Genomic DNA, 20,492 nt, shown 5'->3' with positions numbered 1-20,492 from the left:
TACTGTTCCTTAAGTGGACCTCAAGTTATGATTACAAACATTGCAGCCTTAAACTTGTAAGGGCTTTGTCAGGGACTACCAGGCTTGTTTAACAGGCCTATTCAGAAATCCTAGTTAACATGTGTGGGCTTAAGAAATATCAGACAGTGCTTGTTATTAGAATTCTGAAACCGATAAACTCAGATGACAGCAGCAGGAGTTTTTAATAAATGAAGACCACTTCCATGAACATAAATGAGATGCATAATAGATGGTCTTTATGGTATCAGTGTCAGACAAGCTATGTATAGAACTATTTATCTTTCATGCAGGGGTTGTCCTGGTAATGAGTCCGTCTAGGTGATGGATGGGCGTTCTGGAGGAGCGCTGGGATGTTAAGCGTCTCTTACACACTCGTATGCTCACCCAGGCAGGCTGTTTCAACGAAGCTCAGATGGGTGAGCCGTAGGCTACGGTGAAGGCTCGTCAGCGACATCAGTGTCAGGTACGATTACTGATTGAGAAGCGTAGGCATCCGTTTCTTCTGCTTTCAAATTGGCTAATGTCTGCACATTGACTGTGTTCATCTGTCTCTAATCACACTTAACATAAAAAAAAACATTAAATCGTTTTTCTAAGGGTACAGCTGTATCCCTAAAGAAATTAGAAAAATCCCATTGGAAGGGGGTTTTATGTGACCACGATCACCTCGGTGACTTGCCAACTTTTCTTTTCATTGTGTTCTTTCTCAGCCATCTTCTCGCTAATGCAGCCCCTTTCAGAGACCGATCTTGACCACAACGAACAATTATCCTGAAGTAAATGTCAGGCTTGCACATATTTCATGTGTTTATGTGTTTTATATGTTTTTTGTTTTTAATGAGGTTCATGGTACTGTAAACTACTAATCATCACAATAGTATAAGGCCAAGTCCACACTGTCAGTTTCCAATGTGCTCTGAATTAAATGTATGATACTGTATGAAAACATCCATCTTCTAATGCCTATGCAAGAGTGAACGAAATGCATCGTCATGCCTGGAAAGTAAGATGTAGTGTCCAAATATGTCCACTGGGGGGCGGTGCATTCCAAAAACATGGCTGTAGGCTGAGAGGTCTAGAACTATAGACACATCATTCTGCTCACGCATAAATGGAGTCATGTGAGGCTTTCAAAATCTAATAAACTTTAATTAGACTGTGACAGTATTTTAAAAGTTCATGTGAGAGTGGCCTACATGAACACTCACCCTGCAAAGATTGTCCAGACATTAAAAGTGCTCAGTGTAATTTAAAAGAAAGCACTTTACTTCATTCATTCATTCATTATGAACTAATTACCAGCAAAAAAAATAGAACTGAAAATGAATGTATGCTGTCGAGCAAGCCTCGGAGCATGCTGTTGGTTGGTGTGTGTGTGTGTGTGTGTGTGTGTGTGGGCAGGGGGTGACTTTCAGCTCTGCTCAGTCCTGGCTGCCGTTTCTCCACTCTGATTTCCACGCTAGATTAAGCAGCCACAGGGACATGCAAGACCCTTTGTCATGGAAACATTACGCTGCAGTAGGAGGCCGTTTACTGTACCACAGTGAAGCCAGCTGTTACAGACAGCAGCAGAGAGAGAGGCTTTCACTGGAGCCAAATGGAGTTGGAATGGCTCTGCAGGCGTGCTGGTTTTGAGTAAAGAACTTATCAGTGTGACTCCACCTCAGCCTTAAACTAAATTGTTACACAAGTTTATTTGATCTAATTCTATATTGTTATACAAGTTTATTTAATAATACACAATCAATCTTTGGTCACTGTGAAATTACATCATGTAACAATGCTTTTCACCTTTTTTATGTTGCATCACAAACTACTCTCACTTAATGACTGGACATAACAACGGCAACACTGTCCCCTTAATGACTGGACATAACTACGGCAACACTGTCTGTCCACTTAATGACTGGACATAACCACAGCAACACTGTCCACTTAATGACTGGACATAAACACGGCAACACTGTCCATTTAATGACCGGACATAACCACGGCAACACTGTCCACTTAATGACTGGACACAACCACGGCAACACTGTCCAAGTGAAGACGGTTAAGATGCTCATTCATACCCTGTTGTTTACTACAGACAGCAGGTAGGCAGAGAGGAACACGCCAGTCGCTGCATGCAACGTGTCATGTCAAGAGTGTCAACAGTGGCAAAGGACTCTTTCAGCTCATTAAGTGCTTAAGGTTCCAGGACTTTCCCTCTCCGCTGAAGTCCCGCTGTCATGTGACCGGCCCCACAGCTGCTCAGGTCAGCCACAGTCAGTCAGTCAGCCAGGCAGGCAGGCCTGGACGCTCCACTGACCACTGTGGCACTCCCTCCCCCAAAGACAGTGTTAGGTCCAGCTCGGCTTATGGCCCAGGTGTCACGTGTCACGCTTGGTAAGAGTCTTAGTTAGTCACCCTCAGCGGACAGAGGACCTCGGGCCCGGCCTGTTGGGGATGACCGAGAGGGAAGAGTGACGCTGATTAACCCTTTCATGGGCTTGACCAGCTAAGCTAGTACTGGAGCTAACAATTGACCAAAGTGAAGTTAGTCAAGAGCACATATGACTTACAGCCGTTATCAATGGAGTCGCCACCACTAGTTAGTTCCCAACATGAGTTAGTGAAGAACACATGAGAATACTGCTGGACTGTAAGTTAGTGAAGGACAAATGAGGGATACTGCTGGACTGTAAGGTGAGTTAGTGAAGGACACATGAGGGATACTGCTGGACTGTAAGTTACCAGGAGAAGAGTATCTGCTTCATTAGTAGATGTGACTTTCATCTGAACACATTATGCTTGCAGGTGTGATATTACTGATGACTTCTATCTGACCGAGACATAAACCATGGATATTCATGAAGAAGACACAGAGCTCAAAGGACAGCTTTTATAGTGAGAAAAAAAAAATGTCCACATGGAAGCACAGACATGTCTGTCCCTACAGACTCCGTATAAATATTTATGTATTGAAATATCTGTGGTACAGGAAATTGTTTATACAAAAATGATTTAATCTGCCATCTTCTGTAAAATAGCTAAATGTTTTAAAGAGGCCACTGAATGACAAGACGAGTTTTCTGGGGGGGAAAGGGACAATTATTCGTCAATATTATGTTACAAATGATTATATAATATGAATAATACTTGAAACACATTTGACTTACATATGTCTCCACACACACTGCTCCCAAGTCAACCTTATAAGGTGTGCATACAGCACTGGCAATAATAATCTGAATAGTTACAGTACATAAGATAATACGGATGGTCTCCTTTTTGGATGGGGTATACCTGTATATTTACTAATAAATACCTCAATGAATCTAAAATCTAATCAATAAAAAAAAATCAATAATACTATAATTGTTTTGATTAAGGCATCTACCGAAATAATTTGTTAAAATACAACTAAGCACAGTATGCCACAATTCTGCATTATATGATTAATATCTGAGCATTATAAAACTGTGACCTCTGCAGTAAACATAATAGATACAATGGCTTAATATAATTCAAGAGAAGTTTAAGTGTGATGGATGATATGTACAAAAAACATCTGAAACATGCTGATGAATGCATATACAGTATGCAGACATCTGAAGAGAAAAAAGTGATCCAGTATATGCTGGATATGTGATTTGTCCATGCATGGTCAATGTGTGCACATTATTCAACAAACCCCAGAACCAAATCCAGCTGTTGTCAGTAATGGAATTACAGTGACCCTGCAGCAGAACTCGACACGATTCATCTGTTCAGTGTCTTTCCACCCATCCTCAAAGATTGTCCTGAATTTCATAGAGGTGCCAGGCTTGGGTTTCTCAGGACCTGTGGGAATGCTGTCAGCTGTGTGTGTGTGTGTGTGTGTGGGGGGGGGGGGGGGGGTCTGTGTGTGAGTGTGTGTGTGTGTGTGTGTCTGTTTGTGTGTGTATGTGTGTGTGTGTGTGTCTGTTTTTATGTGTGTGTGTGTGTGTGTGTGTGTGTGTGTGTGTCTGTTTGTGTGTGTGTGTGTGTGTCTGTTTGTTTGTGTGTGTGTGTGTGTGTCTGTGTGTGTGTGTGTGTGTGTGTGTGTGTGTGGGTGTGTGTGTGTGTGTGTGTGTGTGTGTGTGTTGACAGAGGAAGGGCTAATGTTGAGGGCTAATAGAGTGCATGACTGGGAGCCTCGTTGCTAAGGGTTGGAGCTGCTCCTCACCGCAGCTGCTGTGGGGCAGTCATGTGGGCGGAGCCGGCACTGGGCATGGGCGTGGTGGAGGTTGGAGCGGGAGGGCCGAGCGAAGCAGGAAGTCAACGAACGGGAGCTGCAGTCACAGGACCCGTCTCTCTGGAAAACAGACACAGGAGAGAAGATGTCAGTACATCCCACCCTCACAGTCACATTTACTCTTACAGTTCTCATTTCACTTCTACTTTAATGGTGCTACACCTTGTCTGAGAGCTCCATATTGGGAGTGTAACCGGCAGTAGGTGGTAGGGTCCTTCAGCCTGCTCCCTGCTGTGCATAATAAAAAGGTTCAAATGAAAAAGTTCAAGTACATGAGTTTCTGTGTTGGGTCATTTCATGAGTGGGGGGTTTTTAAGGCTCTCTTAAGGGCAGACTGTGTGCTAGTCACAAGCTACAGCCTTAGAGTGAGTTGAGCAGTTTTTTGGAAAGCCTTCCTTATCTAGCTTTCCTCCAGGACAAGCTATGAACTGCTGCCAACATGGCCAAGCTGAACATCATAGAGGCTGAATCTATGGGTGAGCTGGGATAAATCCACCCACGGGGCGATTGAGGACCATTCCATTTGAAGTGGCTCCCCTGTCTGACTGATCTCATCTCTGCCTGATGTTGATGACAGATAATCTTCAAGATTTCAGTGTGTCAGTGAATGGACATGCTGTCCTTAAATGAACAGACCACAATTATTATCCAATGTTATCTATATGTTTTTGTTAAACTCAGGTAATTTCTCCTTACAGTCCCCTAGCTGTCCATTCAGTGTGTGCACTTACAAAAAGCTCAGGTGTTGGCACACAGTAGGCTCTGTAAATGGGGAAATGAAACATAGCGGACGGAGCCATGAATAATTAAATGTTGCTTCAGGAGCACGGAAGGGATTGGCTGTTTGGTTTAAATATGAAAATCTTTAGCCAGGATTGTAAACTCTACTTTTAATGCAGTGGTTCCTTTACATGGCAGGCCCCCCTTTGATGTGTCCAACCACCCCCACCACGAGGTGCAAAGATTGAGACACTAACGTATTATCTGCAATTCAACTTTTGATTTAAAAAAAAAAAACTGATGCCCATCAGCTGTTGCATAGAAACGTTTCTACATTTCACATTTCATTTCGTCAATCCGTTTAAGTTAAAACATTTTATCAGTTAATCAGTTTATTTGATAAGAGCTCTTGTTTAGAACATTTAAACGTATTCACTGGGTGATCAATCAATACAATGTTCACGTTAGGTCTATGTCCGCTGTATTAGGCTAATTATCCCTTCCAACATATAGCCTAAGCAGTTGGCCCTGACCATAAGTACAAAGCAGGCTATAACCCCAAATAGATTAGTTACATGCAACCAGGCTGTAAGAGCACTGCCATACATCATTTGTCAAGTAGCTGGTTGTTTAGGGTTCTCTGTTAAGAATTGTTTCACCCTAGCCCTCACCCCCATTCTGCTTCATGCACTGCTTTAAATGCTCTTCTAAATACTCCAGACTGTGGTAGCCTAGTTACCTCCACTGTAGCAGTGCCAGAGTTCCTGTCTATGCTGGCCTGGTTCTGGCTCTGGTTCCGGCTCTGGGTCTGGCTCTGGGTCTGGGTCTGGGTCTGGGTCTGACCCGCCTCCTCCTTCTGCCCCTGCTTCATGAACCTCCGGTTGACAATCTTCGTCACGCTGTCGTTCCGCACCAGCGGTGCCCGTGACGCCGGCCGTTCGGCCTTCTTCTGTCCCGCCGAGCCGATGCTGTCCCTCCGTACCGTGGGCGCCCCGGTCCTCTCTGCCCCTCCCGTCGCCGGCTTGTCCGTGCGACCACACACGTTGCGCAGGAACTCCTGGACCAGGCCGTAGCGGTGGATCCCCACGGCCTTGCGACCGGCCGGCTTGTCTGTGTTTGCCGCCGTGACGGAGCCTGCTCTGCTGGTGGTGGAGCGGGCCCAGGCCGAGCCCACAGAGCCCTTCTGGGACAGACCCCACAGCCCGCGCTCTTTGGGGGCGTCCAGCCGGGACGGGCCGGTCGAGGACGAGGAAGAGGAGAGGGAGGTCGAGAGGAACGCTGAGGGAGGCGAAGAAGAGGAGGAAGTTGAGGAGAACGGGGAAGACGCTGAATGGCGGCGGTAGAGTTTAGGTGAGGTGGAGCATGGTGGAGGCTTCTCAACCCGGCTGGCCACCCGCTCCAGGGACGAGGACATCTGCTGGGCACGGGGGGACACCAGCGAGGCGGTGGTGCCACGGGGGGACCAGTACTTCCCAGAGGAGAGGCCCCTGACGCCGTCTGTCTGCACGCCCGTGTTCACGGTGTGGGCCCCTGGGCGGCTCTGGCTCTGTGCCTGGGCGGCTGCAGCCGTCTGGCTCCAGGCATCTTTCATCGGGCCCCGGCCCCTCTCCAGGGAGCTGCCCCGGCTGGCCCCGCGCACACCGGCCGTCATCTCCTTCATGTCGTCGCTCAGGTTGGCCAACGCCTGCAGGGTCCCGAAGGATAGGAGCGAGGCAGACGGGAGGCCGGGGGGAGGCTGGAAGCCACAGGGCAGCCTGCTGGCGCCCCCGGTGGGGTTGCTGCCGCCGTTGCACTCCAGCTGCAGCCCACCCTGGAAGCTCAGAGACCTGACGCCCTCATTCCCTCTGCTCCTCGCCGGTCCAGGCGGGGCAACTCCAGCCTGCCTCTCCCTCATCTTCCCCTCCACATACATGTCCTCTTTGTCCCAGGTCAGCTTGGAGAGGTGCACTCTGCGGGCGGACGGTGGGCTGTAGTAGATCCTCAGAGCGGTCTTCTCCGGCGCCGTGTGGCTCCTCTGGGTGGACTCCAGCTGCAGGTCCAGGCCAGGGAACCGGGGAGGCATGACGGGGAAGTCCCAGGTCTTACAGGCCTCCGGCTGGTCCAGCAGCGCCGCCTCCTCACTCAGGTAGAGCCAGTTTTTATTAGAGGCATCAGACTGAGTGAGCTTAGGCTTAGTCCTGTGGGAGATATCAATATAGCAATACAACTGTGAGGATGGTAATAGTAGTGAACAGGGACTTGTGTCCTCAGAGGCATTGGCCCTCTAATGTCAATGGAACACAGAGAGAAAGAGAGAGAAAGTGAATGTGCAAAATATGAAATACTGAATGGAGAATTCACAAAGAAAAACAAGCTTTAGCAGTATTGATGCATGTGTGTGTATGTGTGTGTGTGTTTATATATATTACTAATATTAATTGTATAGCATATATTATTGATTTAAAGTTTTCATTTATATGAAGAAGCTGACCTCTCTGTTCCCCAGGATCTTCCACTCTCAGACATCTTGCCACCAGAAGACTGAAAGAGAGCAGAGCAGCTTTAGTTGTGCTGGGCGGAAAATGCACTGGCAGCTCATACAGAGATTAGCATGAGTGAAGACTCAATATGACACCACAGGATTTGTAGCCTTCAAAAGAAGCCAACCCATATTACCATTTGGTCCTTAACTGACTTGGGGAAGGGAAGGAAAAAAAGCACATTTTGTCAACTTGTGGGGTAACCCAGTCGTTTTGAGCATTTATGGTCTCACAGCAATCAAATGAAAAATCTGCCTCGGGAAAGTGTGTCAGAGAGGAAGGGATTACGATCCTTGGAGTAAATACATAAGATCAGCACAAATCCAGACAGGAACCATTCCATCTCCAAAAAATAAAGACATAAAAGAAATAACAAGGATTTCACAAGACTACAGTCAGCAAAAAAGGGCACTATTCAGCTACAGCAGTAAATCATATGTTGAAAGGGATCGAGACCACGCTGATAAAAATCTGTTTCGAAATGTAAGTCAGTCCCCAACCCCCCGCCCCGCAACCTCAAAAAACTGAGTGTGAGGAAATGTGTACCATGGGTCACGGACTGAGTGAAATGCTAAAGACTCTCCGTTTCACTGGCTCCGGTCAGTAAGGCGCGTCTAAGTCCCCTGTTTTGGCCGTAACAACCAGATTGCAGCTTATGCAGGCCTACTGCCCACTCTGCCGCAGCCCAAACAGGGGATTAGCCTAAATTCGGTGGGCACACGTCCGTCCTTTGATGGCGCCCTCGTGTACCTCCTCTAGGGCAGCGGAGTTTACTGCAGGGTTTTACCAAGTCTCTTACTGGCCCACTGACTTAGATGTGGAATTACCAGTTTTGACTTTGAGAGCCTATGGGTGGAGGCAGTAAATCTGTTTCACTGAGCTGATTGAAGAAAGATTTCAGGAGTCTATTAAGCATCTCTACAAGATGCCGAATGTAAAGTTCAGCTGCAATCACACTGTAATGTCAGCAAATGTAACTGTTTAAAAGCGAAAAACACTTAAATGCTTAAAAGCAGTACCCAAACAAGTGGGACAGCAGGACATGAGACAAGATGAGATGAGATAATGAGGTGAGATGGTGTCTTACCTCAGCCATACTCCCCTGACTGCTGGTCTGGCATGCCGGCTGCTCAGTCTGCAGCTGGTGCAGGTACTCCAGCAGCTCCTGCTTCTCACAGCTCCAGTTGCGCTCGCGCACCTTCATCTGCCGCGTCAGCTCCATCACCGCCGCGTACGAGTCAGCCAACAGATGCTGCAGTTTCTCCACGTGGTCCCTCTGCAGCGCCACCTTCAGGTCCGGGAGGTTCTTCACGGACGCCTTGCTGGCTGTGCCCTCCAGCTGAGGAAGAGGGAAGGTAACAGATGACCCCATGACTAACATGAATTAAGTTCCTGTGTTCCTGAGGCTACACCGATAAAAGAAAAGGTATTACAGGGGAGGTCTTCGGTCCTGGCAGAATGTTTGAGATATTTGAGCTCAACAGCCAATCAAACACACCCTGCCCCTCTCTGCTCCTGAAACTAAGTTGAGGCAAAAGCGCCCCTTGTTGCTGATTGGCTAGAATAATATATGGCCCGGTTCGAGCCATATGTATACAATCCCATGCAAGTAATAACAAAGTATCAGTGTTACTGTGGCGCACTGATAGTTAGTGTGTTATTTAGTATGTGTACGGAATAGTATAGCTACATTGTGAGTACATCTGCTTGCAAGGAACTGTAGCGATTACCATTTGTTGACCATTGCTGGGCTTTGTAGGAATATAGTTAATTAAAACTATACAGTGTTGCTCAGTGTATCGCTGGGGGAAGCACTCACCCTGCTGACGAGGCTCCTCAGCTCGCTCCTCTCCACGGCCCAGGCTGCTTTGGCGCCGGCAAACCGCTGTGCCAGCTCCAGGCTCGCCTGCCTCTCCTCCTGCAGCTCAGAGCCCAGGTCCTGCAGGGCCGCCCTTAGGTCCAACAGAGCCACGTCTTCAGCACCATTCACCTTGGAGGGAGAGCAATATACACACAGTTACACACTCGCCTCAGAGAATTACCACAAACATCATTTTATTGAATGTAACGGATTAGGTTGAACCGCACAATTCTCTAACTCCTGTCAAAAGTCAAAAGTCTGTGTGCTGCAATTTTACATTTTGACTGTATATGTTTCGATGTTATCTTGTTCTTTTAGAATAAAGTAATCTTTATGTTCTCATGTTCAGTTTGTCATCGGTAAAACATCCTCTGTGGTTCATAGCCTCTGTTCCTGTCAGCCAGACTAGTTTTCTAAGACCGCCTCTAGTTTCACCTGTTTGAGGAAGAGCTTTGAGGCTGTTGGGCTCATCTTATTGGCCTCCTCTGAGTCCGAGGTCTCCTCCCCCTCCATCAGGAGACGTAGTTTCTTTTGGCAGCCCACCTGAGATGATGCAGACCTTCTGTGATAACATCCTCTCTGAGTACATTCATATTTATAGCTATCTATTTATGCCATCTCTGAACTAATGCTCGCGTGATCCATCACTGACAGCTTTTAACTACTGACCTTCCTCCATACACTTTCTCCTACATTTAGTCATCAGTCATGGTGTCTAACAGATGTCCACATAAATGTAATCATTTCAAGAGTGATTTTGATTTCCTTTGTCCTGTTCACTTTGAACCCTCCATGACAAAACTGACATATCAAATATCATTGAAGAGAACATGGAAATTCTTGGGGAAAAGAGACTTTTTCGAATTTTTGGCAATCATCAGACAGCTCTCATAATGTCCAGACTTTGTCACAAGGTAATAAAACTCTCATAGCATGTAACAATATGTTGGCTTAATTTCATTTGGTTATGGCACTACTAACTAACTCAAATATCACTGGAAAGAGTATGTCATTTGAGTATGGAGCATCTACCATTTATCTACATTTCTGTGGACATGTGATCTATTGTTATGCTCCCATTTAAACTGTGTGTCTAAATCAGGTGTTTGATTCCTCATTCCTCACCTCAAAGAGCTCTTTCACTTCCTCGCCCTGTCGCCACTGCTGCAGGAACCAGCGAAGCTGCAGGGTGAGGAGCACCAGGGTCTCCTGACCACACGGACATCCCGGGGACAGGTCCACCTTCTCCACCAGGACCTCCTTCTGCACCTCACTTGTCTCTAGAGGGGGTCCTGGGTCACACGCTCCCCAGCTGTGTGCCTTCCTGCCTTCTCCTGCGTCCATTAAACTCTTCACTCGCTCGATAAGAACCTGTAGCTGAAACTGCAACACCTCCAGCTCGCCTGAGAGGGGGGTTAGGGAGGGTAGGTCCCGAGGCCGGGGGAGAGCGCTAGGGGAGTGATGGTCTGCCTCTGGTTTGGCAAGGTAAGGGGACAGCGGTGGCGTTTTCTGGTTGGAACAGGGCGAGAGGCCATTTTTGGCAGGCGCTCTCAGGAGGTCAATGGCAGAACTGACCAGCAGGGCCTGATCGCGAAGAGTCTTCAGGTCTTTCAGGTTGAGGTCTGTGTGAGAGCTCAAAAGGTCAGCGCCATTTTTCTTAGCCTTCTCCTGTTCTTCAGGGGAGTGTTTCTCCCTGGGGTTATGACCCAGACGGGGGACCTCCACAGAATACCCTTCTTCCGTTTGTATTTGTTTAGTGACTAATGCTATAGGCCGACCCTGTGCAATGTCCTTCACACTGACAGCAGTCTGCCTCTCACCCAACTCATGCCTGGACTGACTGTCACAGACTTCCACAGCGAGATGCTCCCCTGCCCCCTCCATCGGTTCATATTCCTCCTCTACCCCTCCTGCTCCTCCTCCTCCTCTCCTGTCCCTCATTTCACTCATTTCCGCCCGCAGGCCACGGTTCTCCACCTCCAACTCCACGATCCGCCGGCTCAGCAGCGTGGCCTCCTCCTCCACCAGCCTCAGGTGAACCTTGACCTCAGCTTCACGGGCGAGAGGCGAGTTGGCCATGCTGTCAGACACCTGTGTGTTGTCGACGTCGCCGTAGAGCAAGCGGTACTTGGCCAGCTCCTGGCCCATGGTCTCGTTCTCAGACACCATCTTGGTCAGCTTCTTGCACATGAGTGCAGACTCCTCTTTGGCAAAGTGCAGCTGGCACTTCAGATCAGCACTGTCATCCTGTAAAAAAGAAAAACGTGAAAATGTTGTATTACCATGCAAAATCAATGGCAGTCTCAATTTCAATCTTATACATCTCCCAGTTACTCACACTGTTTCCACTGCAAAGCAGTGTCCTGGAGAAGAGATCAAATACACTCTTTTTTATGCACAGGCGTCATTTACCTGTGGGGAAAGCTTCCTTTCAGACTTGCCAGACGATGTCCTCAAGCTTCTCCTCCTCAGAGAATTCTGTGGAATCCAATTTTAAAGGACTTTAGTTTGCTGAGGGCTGATTGAATGCGATTAATAGATATGTTGAACTGACCATTGTAATCAAGTGTTAAGGTGTTTGACTCTTTTAAGCCAGAGTATTGAGTTAAAAGAACTCATGTTCTCGTTTTATCCATGTATTTCCAGTGGTGAAGATGGTGAAGATGCAGACCTTAATACAGGTTTAACGTGATTCCCAGCCTCGTCACAAAATATGTCTCTTTGGTAGCACATAAACGTGAGAATGGGGTCAGCTTCGATAGGAGTGTTTAAAGAGTGTATCATTCACCCCCATAATCTCCAGGGAGACTCAAGTGTCAGTCCCTACTCCCACCGACCCTCAGATCGAGTAACTCAACTACACTGCCCACATACTTCCTCCCAGACGAAACCAGGTCACTCGCTCAGGGCACTTTTATAGGGTAACAAAAGGATGTCCAAATGTATGCGCAAGGCTAAACCGTTTCTTTGGACGGATTCTCTCTTTAACACACACCCTTAAAACAACAGATGACCGTCACTGTCAAGCACAATAACTCCAAGCTCATACGAGCTGAGGATCCCTGCAGTGCAGAATATGACTGGAATGTTGTATGGGTGTCAGTCTCTCTGCCTCCGACCCTGCCTAGACCCTTGAATGGAGACGAGAGGGTTCCAGAACAAGAGACTAACAGAGCTCCAGTGGGTGACATAAAAATAACTTCAGTGATCCAGGCTCACTGGGGACCTGCTTCCTACTATTATTTAGGCTTAAAGAAAATAGCCCTCTTAATTAATTTTCATAGTTTAGTCATTTAGCAGACTTAAAGTATGACTACCCAAGATTAGTGTCTGAGGGGCCAGACATGACCTGGTCAGTTTGTTATGAGAATACATGTCTGGAGAATTGTTGCTGAAATTGTGGTAATGGATGGCAATGAAATCTGTTGCTGGCAGGAGTTTACCCAAAGGCTTATGACCGAACCACTATGTCCATGTTTGAATCACCCCTCCAACACACACGCGCACACACACACACACACACACACACACACGCGCACACGCACACACAGACACACACACTGAGCCACAAGCCCACGAGACAGTGGAGTGAACAATGCATTTTAAATTGTGTTAACGGCTCAATGATTCCCACACACAATTCACCTGAACATTTGTCTCTAGACATGCATGTAATAAAAGTCTGTATGTTGCATACATCAGGCCCATGAGTCTGGAGCAAGATGAGTGATCCAAAGCAACGGCTGTACGGTGTTCATGCGTTTCACCAGACCTCAGACTTGGAAAGCAGTTTTGTGTTCAGCAAAACTAGCATATTGTCTTTTTGGTGCCTCGGCCGGTGGCGCAACAGTAGGTAATCGCAGTGCGAGACCTGCCCTGCCTGCTTGCTGCCTGCCTGCATGCATGTGAGGATCAGAGGGAGAGAGCAGCTGTTTGAGATGAGCGGCCTGAGGCTGAGCCTCTGCGATCCGCCCCTAAGCACCGAATCCTGGATTAAAGTTGAGCACATGCAGGGGGGTGGACCAGGGACTGCCCTGCCACTGAAGGAAAACACAGGGCCCTTTTTCATTACCCACAAGGTAGACAGGTTACAAGAGGAAGACCCACAGGAGGTTAAACACAACCTTTTCTAACAAAGAGAGAGAGAGAAAGAAAGAGAGACAGATAAAATGAAGGATCTGTGAGAGCTGGGGTTTACTTTGGAGAGAATGGGAGACTGCAGACGTGGACACAGACTTTAATGCATGTGGATTTGGGTCTTTAAAAGTCTGAAAATCTTCAAGGTTTTTGCAAAGTGATGCATTCATACAGTAATGACATGTTTTGACCCACATTCGGACACGTCCTAAGTCCATGGAGCCAAGGGGGGATAGGAAAGGAAGCACGAGGGATCTCCTCCTCTTGTCTATTTTTAGACATTTCCTCTGGCTACCTCTCTCTCTCTTTCTCAGTCTCTCTGTCTGGCCGCCTCTCTCTCTCTTTCTCAGTCTCTCTGTCTGTCTGCGTCTCTCTCTCTTTCTTAGTCTCTCTCTGACTGTCTGCGTCTCTCTCTCTCTCTCTTTCTCAGTTTCTCTCTGTAGGTCTGCCTCTCTCCCTTTCTCTCTTTCTCAGTCTCTCTGTCTGTCTGTCTCTCTCTCTTTTTCTCCATGTCTCTCTTTCTTCTCTCTTCCCCCCTAGGGAGACTGTGAAGAGTGTCAGCTGTGCTTGCCTGGAACTCAACCCCTACATGCTATGCAGCGCTGCCCTGCCTTATAGCCAGCTGTCCACCACGCCCGTGGGTATGCGCTTTCTGGGTTCAAGGGCATCCAGACGCCCGGACTCACCAATGGGACAGTGAGGTTCTAGGCTGGTGAGAGTCATCATGAAATCAGTTCACAGCACTCAGATCCTGCCCAGCTGAGCCGACAAATACTGCTGAGGGTCGTGTGAGACACAGTGGTGTCTTCAAAGAGTTGATGTTACAGTGTGTAGTATGCCAGTCTGCACCCACAGTATGTGTGTGTAAGTATGACTCTAAGGATTGTTGCAATAAGGGTGTGCCATTGCCAACATGGCTTGGCATCCGTGAAGCATTGCTTGGTGTGTCTCACTATTAAAGACCTCTGATACAACATGGATCAGTGTCCACTGCCCTTATGTGTATGTACAGTATACTAGTCATTACAAGTATACTAGTACTATACTAGTCCAACCCTGAGGTTAGGAAATAATGTCACACAAGGAATAACATTCCTAAATCATTAAATCATTGAATAAAGAAGCTAAAAAATGGGTTTGTTTTTTTGTTTTGTTTTGGGGCCAGGGTCTGAATTCTTCATGAGGATTGTGAATTGGGTCAATTGTTTTCTTGTAGATATCTTGCATGAATGTCACAGATTTCCACTTCTATATAAACTAGAGACTAACAATCAATGCAATCCTATCTCTTCCACTGCAAACAATTGACAATCACATTCAGCTACGTCTGCTTGGCACTGTGAAGGATTCTGAATTTGGCCATGGGTGTTGTTCTCTTTTAACAGTGTCTGTGGATATCTGTGGGTTGAGAGGTTGTAGTGTGTAGTGTGTATGACCAGTTTGCAGATGAGAATGCTCTACCTCTCGGGTCTTGTCCATCTCATTGTGCAGGACCTGATTGGCTACCTCCAGGTCTTGCATTCGCTCGCGCAGCTCCACATTCTCCCACTCCAGCTGGGCCTTCTTCTTCTGCACAGACTCCAGCTCGCCATGGAGACGCAGAGACACACTCTTCGCCACCTGACAAAGAAGGCTTTGTTCAGTCACAGGTTTTTCATCATGAAGATATTTATATACAGGCTATCCTTTTTTTTCGAACGTATCTAACTTATCTTTACTTGCATGGCCTGCAGTTATGAATCTTCAGATTTATCCCTGGATTTTCTGTGTGATTATATGTGTGTTTAACTGTTAATGTTTTGACCCAACTCATCATGATCTGTTGCAAGTACTAAGACATAGTCCATATACTTAAAGGAACATCAATTACATAACCACAGAGACGATTCTTAAAAGCTGTTGTTCTGTTTCTAGTGTTGCTATGTTACAGGCAGTGATTCTTCCCTCATGGCAGGGACAAGGGTAAGATGTCTTTGAAGTGTTCATGTGATGTATTCGCGTGATTCTATTTTCTAAAGACTCCGAGCTGTTTTGTTCTTCTCTCAGAGACAAGGGTCAAAAAGGGTCAAGAGGTGACATCTCTCCCTTTTTCTGCTGCAAGTTACTTTAGACGAGTTGGAAATGAAGGGACGGGGGGAGATGAGTGAGAAACAAAGAGATTCAAAGTCAGACTGTAAGCACTTCTGGGTGATTTTGTCTGTGGAGTGGAAATTCAACCTTTTTTTGATAATGGAAGTTGGGTGGAGGTTACACACACACTAACAAACAGCCACACACACACACACACACACACACACACACACACACACACACACACACACACACACACACACACACACACACACACACACACACACAAACACACTCACCACAAACACACACACACTTTTTATTGGCACACTTTGCACAAAACAGGGTATCAATTTCTCCCTCAGGGTGCTAAAATAGACTGACATTGCCATTCTCATTGTGCCCACACAGCTGTAATAAGTAAAAGTCTTCTACCTCAATATTTGTCAAAGGCATTTCACAATAACTAATTTGTCAAGTTTAAGAATTGAACTGGGGCAATATCCTGCATTGTCTTGTGAGCCAACAGTTCAGTTAACCTGTAGTATGACATACTGTAGGAATAGTTTAGACATTGTAAAACCTAGAATTGCTAGAAAACACCTTTTGTCAGTCATAATGAGTTACAAACTATGAATATCATACTTTCAAATATGGCCATTTCAAAATCTAAAACTACAGTAGAGCATGATCCCCCACAATATCTCATATATTGTGGGGATCACAGGGAGAGAAAATGTGGAGGCGGAAGAATGGAGTTTCTGCCTACAAATGCAACTTGCTCTCCATGATAAACAGCGCTAGGGCATAAGAGGAATTTACACAGAGCATGGAGCAATTTTGGTGACGAAGCAGACTTTGATGTGGTAACTCCTGCTGCGTTGATAGTCTTATAATGCCCCGCAATTCCTGGAAGAGCCTCCACTTCTGATTGGATGTGTAGTTTCAAACCAAAGAATGCTTCGGCTGTGAGTGGCCTGCCACAAGGAAATGAGCAAATGAGTGGGTTTGTTTGGCTGCCTGGCACAGAGAGAGAGAGAGAGAGAGAGAGAGAGATAGAGAGAGAGAAAAGGAGAGAGAGAGAGAAGGAGAGAGAGAGAGAGAAAGAGAGAGAGAGAGAGAAGGAGAGAGATAGTGAGGAGAGAGAGAGAAGTAGAAAGAGAGAGAGACAGTGAGGGGAGAGAGAGAAGGAGAGAGAGAGAGAATGAGAAAGAGAGAAAGAAGGAGAGAGAGAGACTTCCCTCCTTTTCAAACAGAGCTGGGCCACCTCCAGAGTGAAGGACTTCACTACACACACACACACACTCACACAAAGGCACACATACTCACACAAACACTTGCACGCGTATGTACACATATACACCCTCTCTTGCACACTCACACACACTTGCACATATGCACACTCACACTCCTCTTCACACATTCCAACATACACAAACAACTGCCTCTCCAAACCTATACATTGACCAGGGTATGGCTTAGTCCCAACTCAAACAAAACTTCTAAGTAAAACATCTTTACAGGGAGATTGGGCTCATGATTCATAATGACAGGGCAGAGATAATCCCAGCATGAAGTTCTGTTACGTGCTGACTCACTGAACGTTGTGCTTTCATTTTGCCATGTAAATTGTGCAACTGGGGTTTCCGACAAACATCCTGGACAAATGAAGCACGAGGATGGAATTCAGTGGGTCACGGTTCTCCTTCCAGTTATGCTAAATAATATTCTGTACATACACACTTTGTTCTAACAACCCCACACACAGAAACAACTCACGCACCTAATGACCCCTTTGGTCTTGAAAACATCCACCCACACACACCTATACAATCATACCCACACAATACTCACGTCCTGTTGAAGTCTTGTAAAACACAGCCCTTACTGCTCAGATATATCATTCTCTCTCTCTCTCTTTATTTCTCTCTCTCTCACACACACAGACACACACACACACACACACACACACACACACACACACACACACACACAGAAATACTCACCCTGACATCGTGTTCCAGCGCGCGAATGAGCTCCCCGTCCACCTGTCCGGTCTGGGCCACACGCAGACTGCGTCTCTCAGCCTTGCGCAGCCTGTACTGCAGGATGCGGGACATCTTGTTGGCCTGGTCCAGCTGCTGCCGCAGCTCCTGAAGCTGGTAAACGTCCTCCTCCAGGAACAGGTCACGCATCTCCAGCATCTCTGAACGCAGCTCCTCCATCTCATCCTGGACGACCACACAAACAATGAGTGCCCAACTTTCCTCAACACCTATGGATCTGCATGATCATATAGGCCTACTTAAATGTGTTCACCTGTCCTACATGCTTGAATGATTCTTTGGTATATGGGAAGACACACTGTGCAGGACTGACACGTTTCACCTTACTAACATCTTCACCTTCATACACCTTCATTTCAAATATGATGGACATAACTTGGATCTTGCTTTCCTTTAGAGAATCATTTAGAAATCTCCTACTCTTCAACGGACATTTCTATCCTCATATGTAGAATTTGTCATTTATGGCATTTATACACCATGGTATTTTAAGTCGTGAATACTGAACTGAACTGAACTACAACTACTATTCTCGGCCCATTCGATTATTCCACGCACATGCATCATTCAACCATTGTCAAATGTATGTAGCAGGTACCATGGTATTTTAATCATGATCACATATTCTACGTATGTTTGAAATTTCTCTCAAACAGTCGCCATGTGACACCGCATGGGCAACGGTGCCTGGCGGCCGTGCGCCTTCCTCCAAGAGATGCCACTTTGCGCATTGACGTAAGCCAAATCACACATGCCTGCCAACACAAGGATTTATGATATGCCATTCGCGTCACATCAACTGGTCTCACAATTTGTCATTGGGATTAAAACTTGATTCGATTGTGCGCCTTGACCTCGTCCTTAAATCGCGTGTCGAGACAATAACGGATGACACTCAAGACAATTAGCGAAAGTGTAATCGGTTCGTGCCGTTAATCCAAAGGCTATGAACGCACGTGCAATCATTATACAGAAACAGAAAAACACATTTGTGAATATGTTGGAAATAATACATGTTTAAAGGTTTTAAGGAAACCAAATTGGGATATCAATGGAAACTAGTATGATCTTACTTTTAAATATTCATTTTCTGATCTTAGATCCTCAATCTCTCGGAGAAATTCGTCCTGCATTCCATCAACATACTCTCCCGTCAGGTCAGAAAATGCCACCGAGGAGCTAAAATTCAATCGACTGTCCAGTGAGGCGAAGGACCGCTCGTCTACAGGGGAGACGCTACCAGTCCCAGGAGCCAGAGAGTTATTGGCCCCTGTTGAACTGATGATGTTTGTGTCTTCACTTCTGATGTCCGAGACACTGTCCCCCAGGTCAGTCCTGTCTCCATCCCGGCTATTTGACTCAATGTCGCTGCACTGGGTGTCGGTAGAAAGTTTATTCTCCTCCGACGTGCAGTCCGACATCTCTGAGCTGCTGTCTGCGGACGACAACTTTTCAGTAGCGCATCCTGAGTCTTTGCTTAGCTCATCAGAAGTGTTGCTGGCGTCGGACAGTTTCCTCCGTCCTGACGATTTATTGCGACTCTTGAGGCTACCACCGCTCGGTTGCTTGACTTTCCCGGACACCTTTCCCTTCTCTGGTTTCATTTCTTTTCCTCCGCTCGGGGTGCGGCGAAGGGTTGTCGTTCCTACGCTGGTCTTGTTGACAGGTTTGCTTGACTGTGCGTCTTGAGGTTTAACTGGCGACTGCACCTCATTTGTTTGGGGCGAACCGTAGCCGTGGAGTGACGCGTGCTGCCCTCCAAACTGCCGCCCGTGCGCTTGGTCTGGTTGCGCGCCGGAGTCTCCCTCTCCATCGTCCATCTCCTGTCCACTTCGGCGCTTCTTCGGTCGCGCGCGAGGTGCAGAATTCGCCTCTTCCTTTGCCTTCGTCATTAACCAAGTTTGGCACTGTAGAAGTGTTGTCTTTTGAAAGAAACCTAGTGTCACTATATGCCACTTAGGTCTTTGTAAACAGTGGAATATAAGGCGATCTAAATGTTTTGCCACATCCGTCTGTGATGAGTCTAGAGACCTGAAGGCGATTTAAAGCTGTTGTTATCGCCGTACCCACAAGGTCAGTTAGTCAAGACTTGTGATGTCACTGCTGGATACTGCACGCGTCTTGTTTCGCCCAACTGTTGTGTGGGTGTATGACAAACTCAACTTATGGGGTTGATGACTATGCCCGCCCCCTGATCTGTATGCCTCCCCTCGATTATAGTTGGAAGGAGAAGTTTCCCCCTCTGGCGAAGACAAACCCACATGATTAAAACAATGCAACCTAAGTTATAGCCTTACCGTCAGTAAAGGCATAGGCCTATGGTTATTTATGATTAATTTGTAGGAAGATAAACATTAGGCTAATGATGAAGACTTGACCATTTGCTTTGGGTAATTAGCCTACTATAATGACTCTAGAATGTAGAGTAGGCTGTGATTAATTACTATCAAATAGTCTAGGCTACTGCCAACATTATAGTCTGCTACTACCGCCAACATAATAATGATAATAATGAACTTAGCTAAGGTTTGTGTAACATTTTAATAGGCTAGATGCATGCAACAGAGTGCTTTAAAACAACATAGAACAGATGAAAATAGAAGCCTGTAGCCTGTAATGTCATATTAATATTTGAGAAAATGCTAAATAAGATACTCTGTTCTAATAATAATCTAAAAAATGTGAGTTTGTTGGACATATTTGACATGTAAGGACTTTGCTTCCTCTTGAACCACGAGAATAACTGAAATTCTGTCCAATTCTGCCATCTTGCGGCACAAGAGCGTCTTGCTGAATCATGACGAACGCATAACCCCCGTACAAAAGATACAGAAAACAAG

At 46.4% G+C, this 20,492-nt stretch overlaps 1 protein-coding gene across 1 annotated transcript; it reads right to left on the bottom strand.

The window, feature by feature from the left end:
• Positions 1-4,186: 4,186 nt before the first annotated feature.
• LOC308377259 (microtubule cross-linking factor 2) lies at positions 4,187-19,544 on the bottom strand (the record flags this gene model as incomplete). Its single annotated transcript, XM_080853841.1, has 10 exons — positions 4,187-4,339; positions 5,739-7,262; positions 8,606-8,857; positions 9,338-9,508; positions 9,815-9,922; positions 10,505-11,626; positions 11,792-11,857; positions 14,978-15,136; positions 17,593-17,817; positions 18,726-19,544. The coding sequence occupies 10 exons, from the start codon at positions 19,542-19,544 to the stop codon at positions 4,187-4,189; spliced, it is 4,599 nt and encodes a 1,532-aa protein (XP_080709967.1).
• Between the last annotated feature and the right edge of the window lie 948 nt (positions 19,545-20,492).

The sequence above is a fragment of the Sprattus sprattus genome (assembly GCF_963457725.1).
Source record: "Sprattus sprattus genome assembly, chromosome: 16".
In the NCBI taxonomy this organism is placed as follows: Eukaryota; Metazoa; Chordata; class Actinopteri; order Clupeiformes; family Clupeidae; genus Sprattus; species Sprattus sprattus.
Note: the sequence above shows the minus strand (reverse complement) of the source record. Positions and strands in the feature narration are given on the sequence as shown.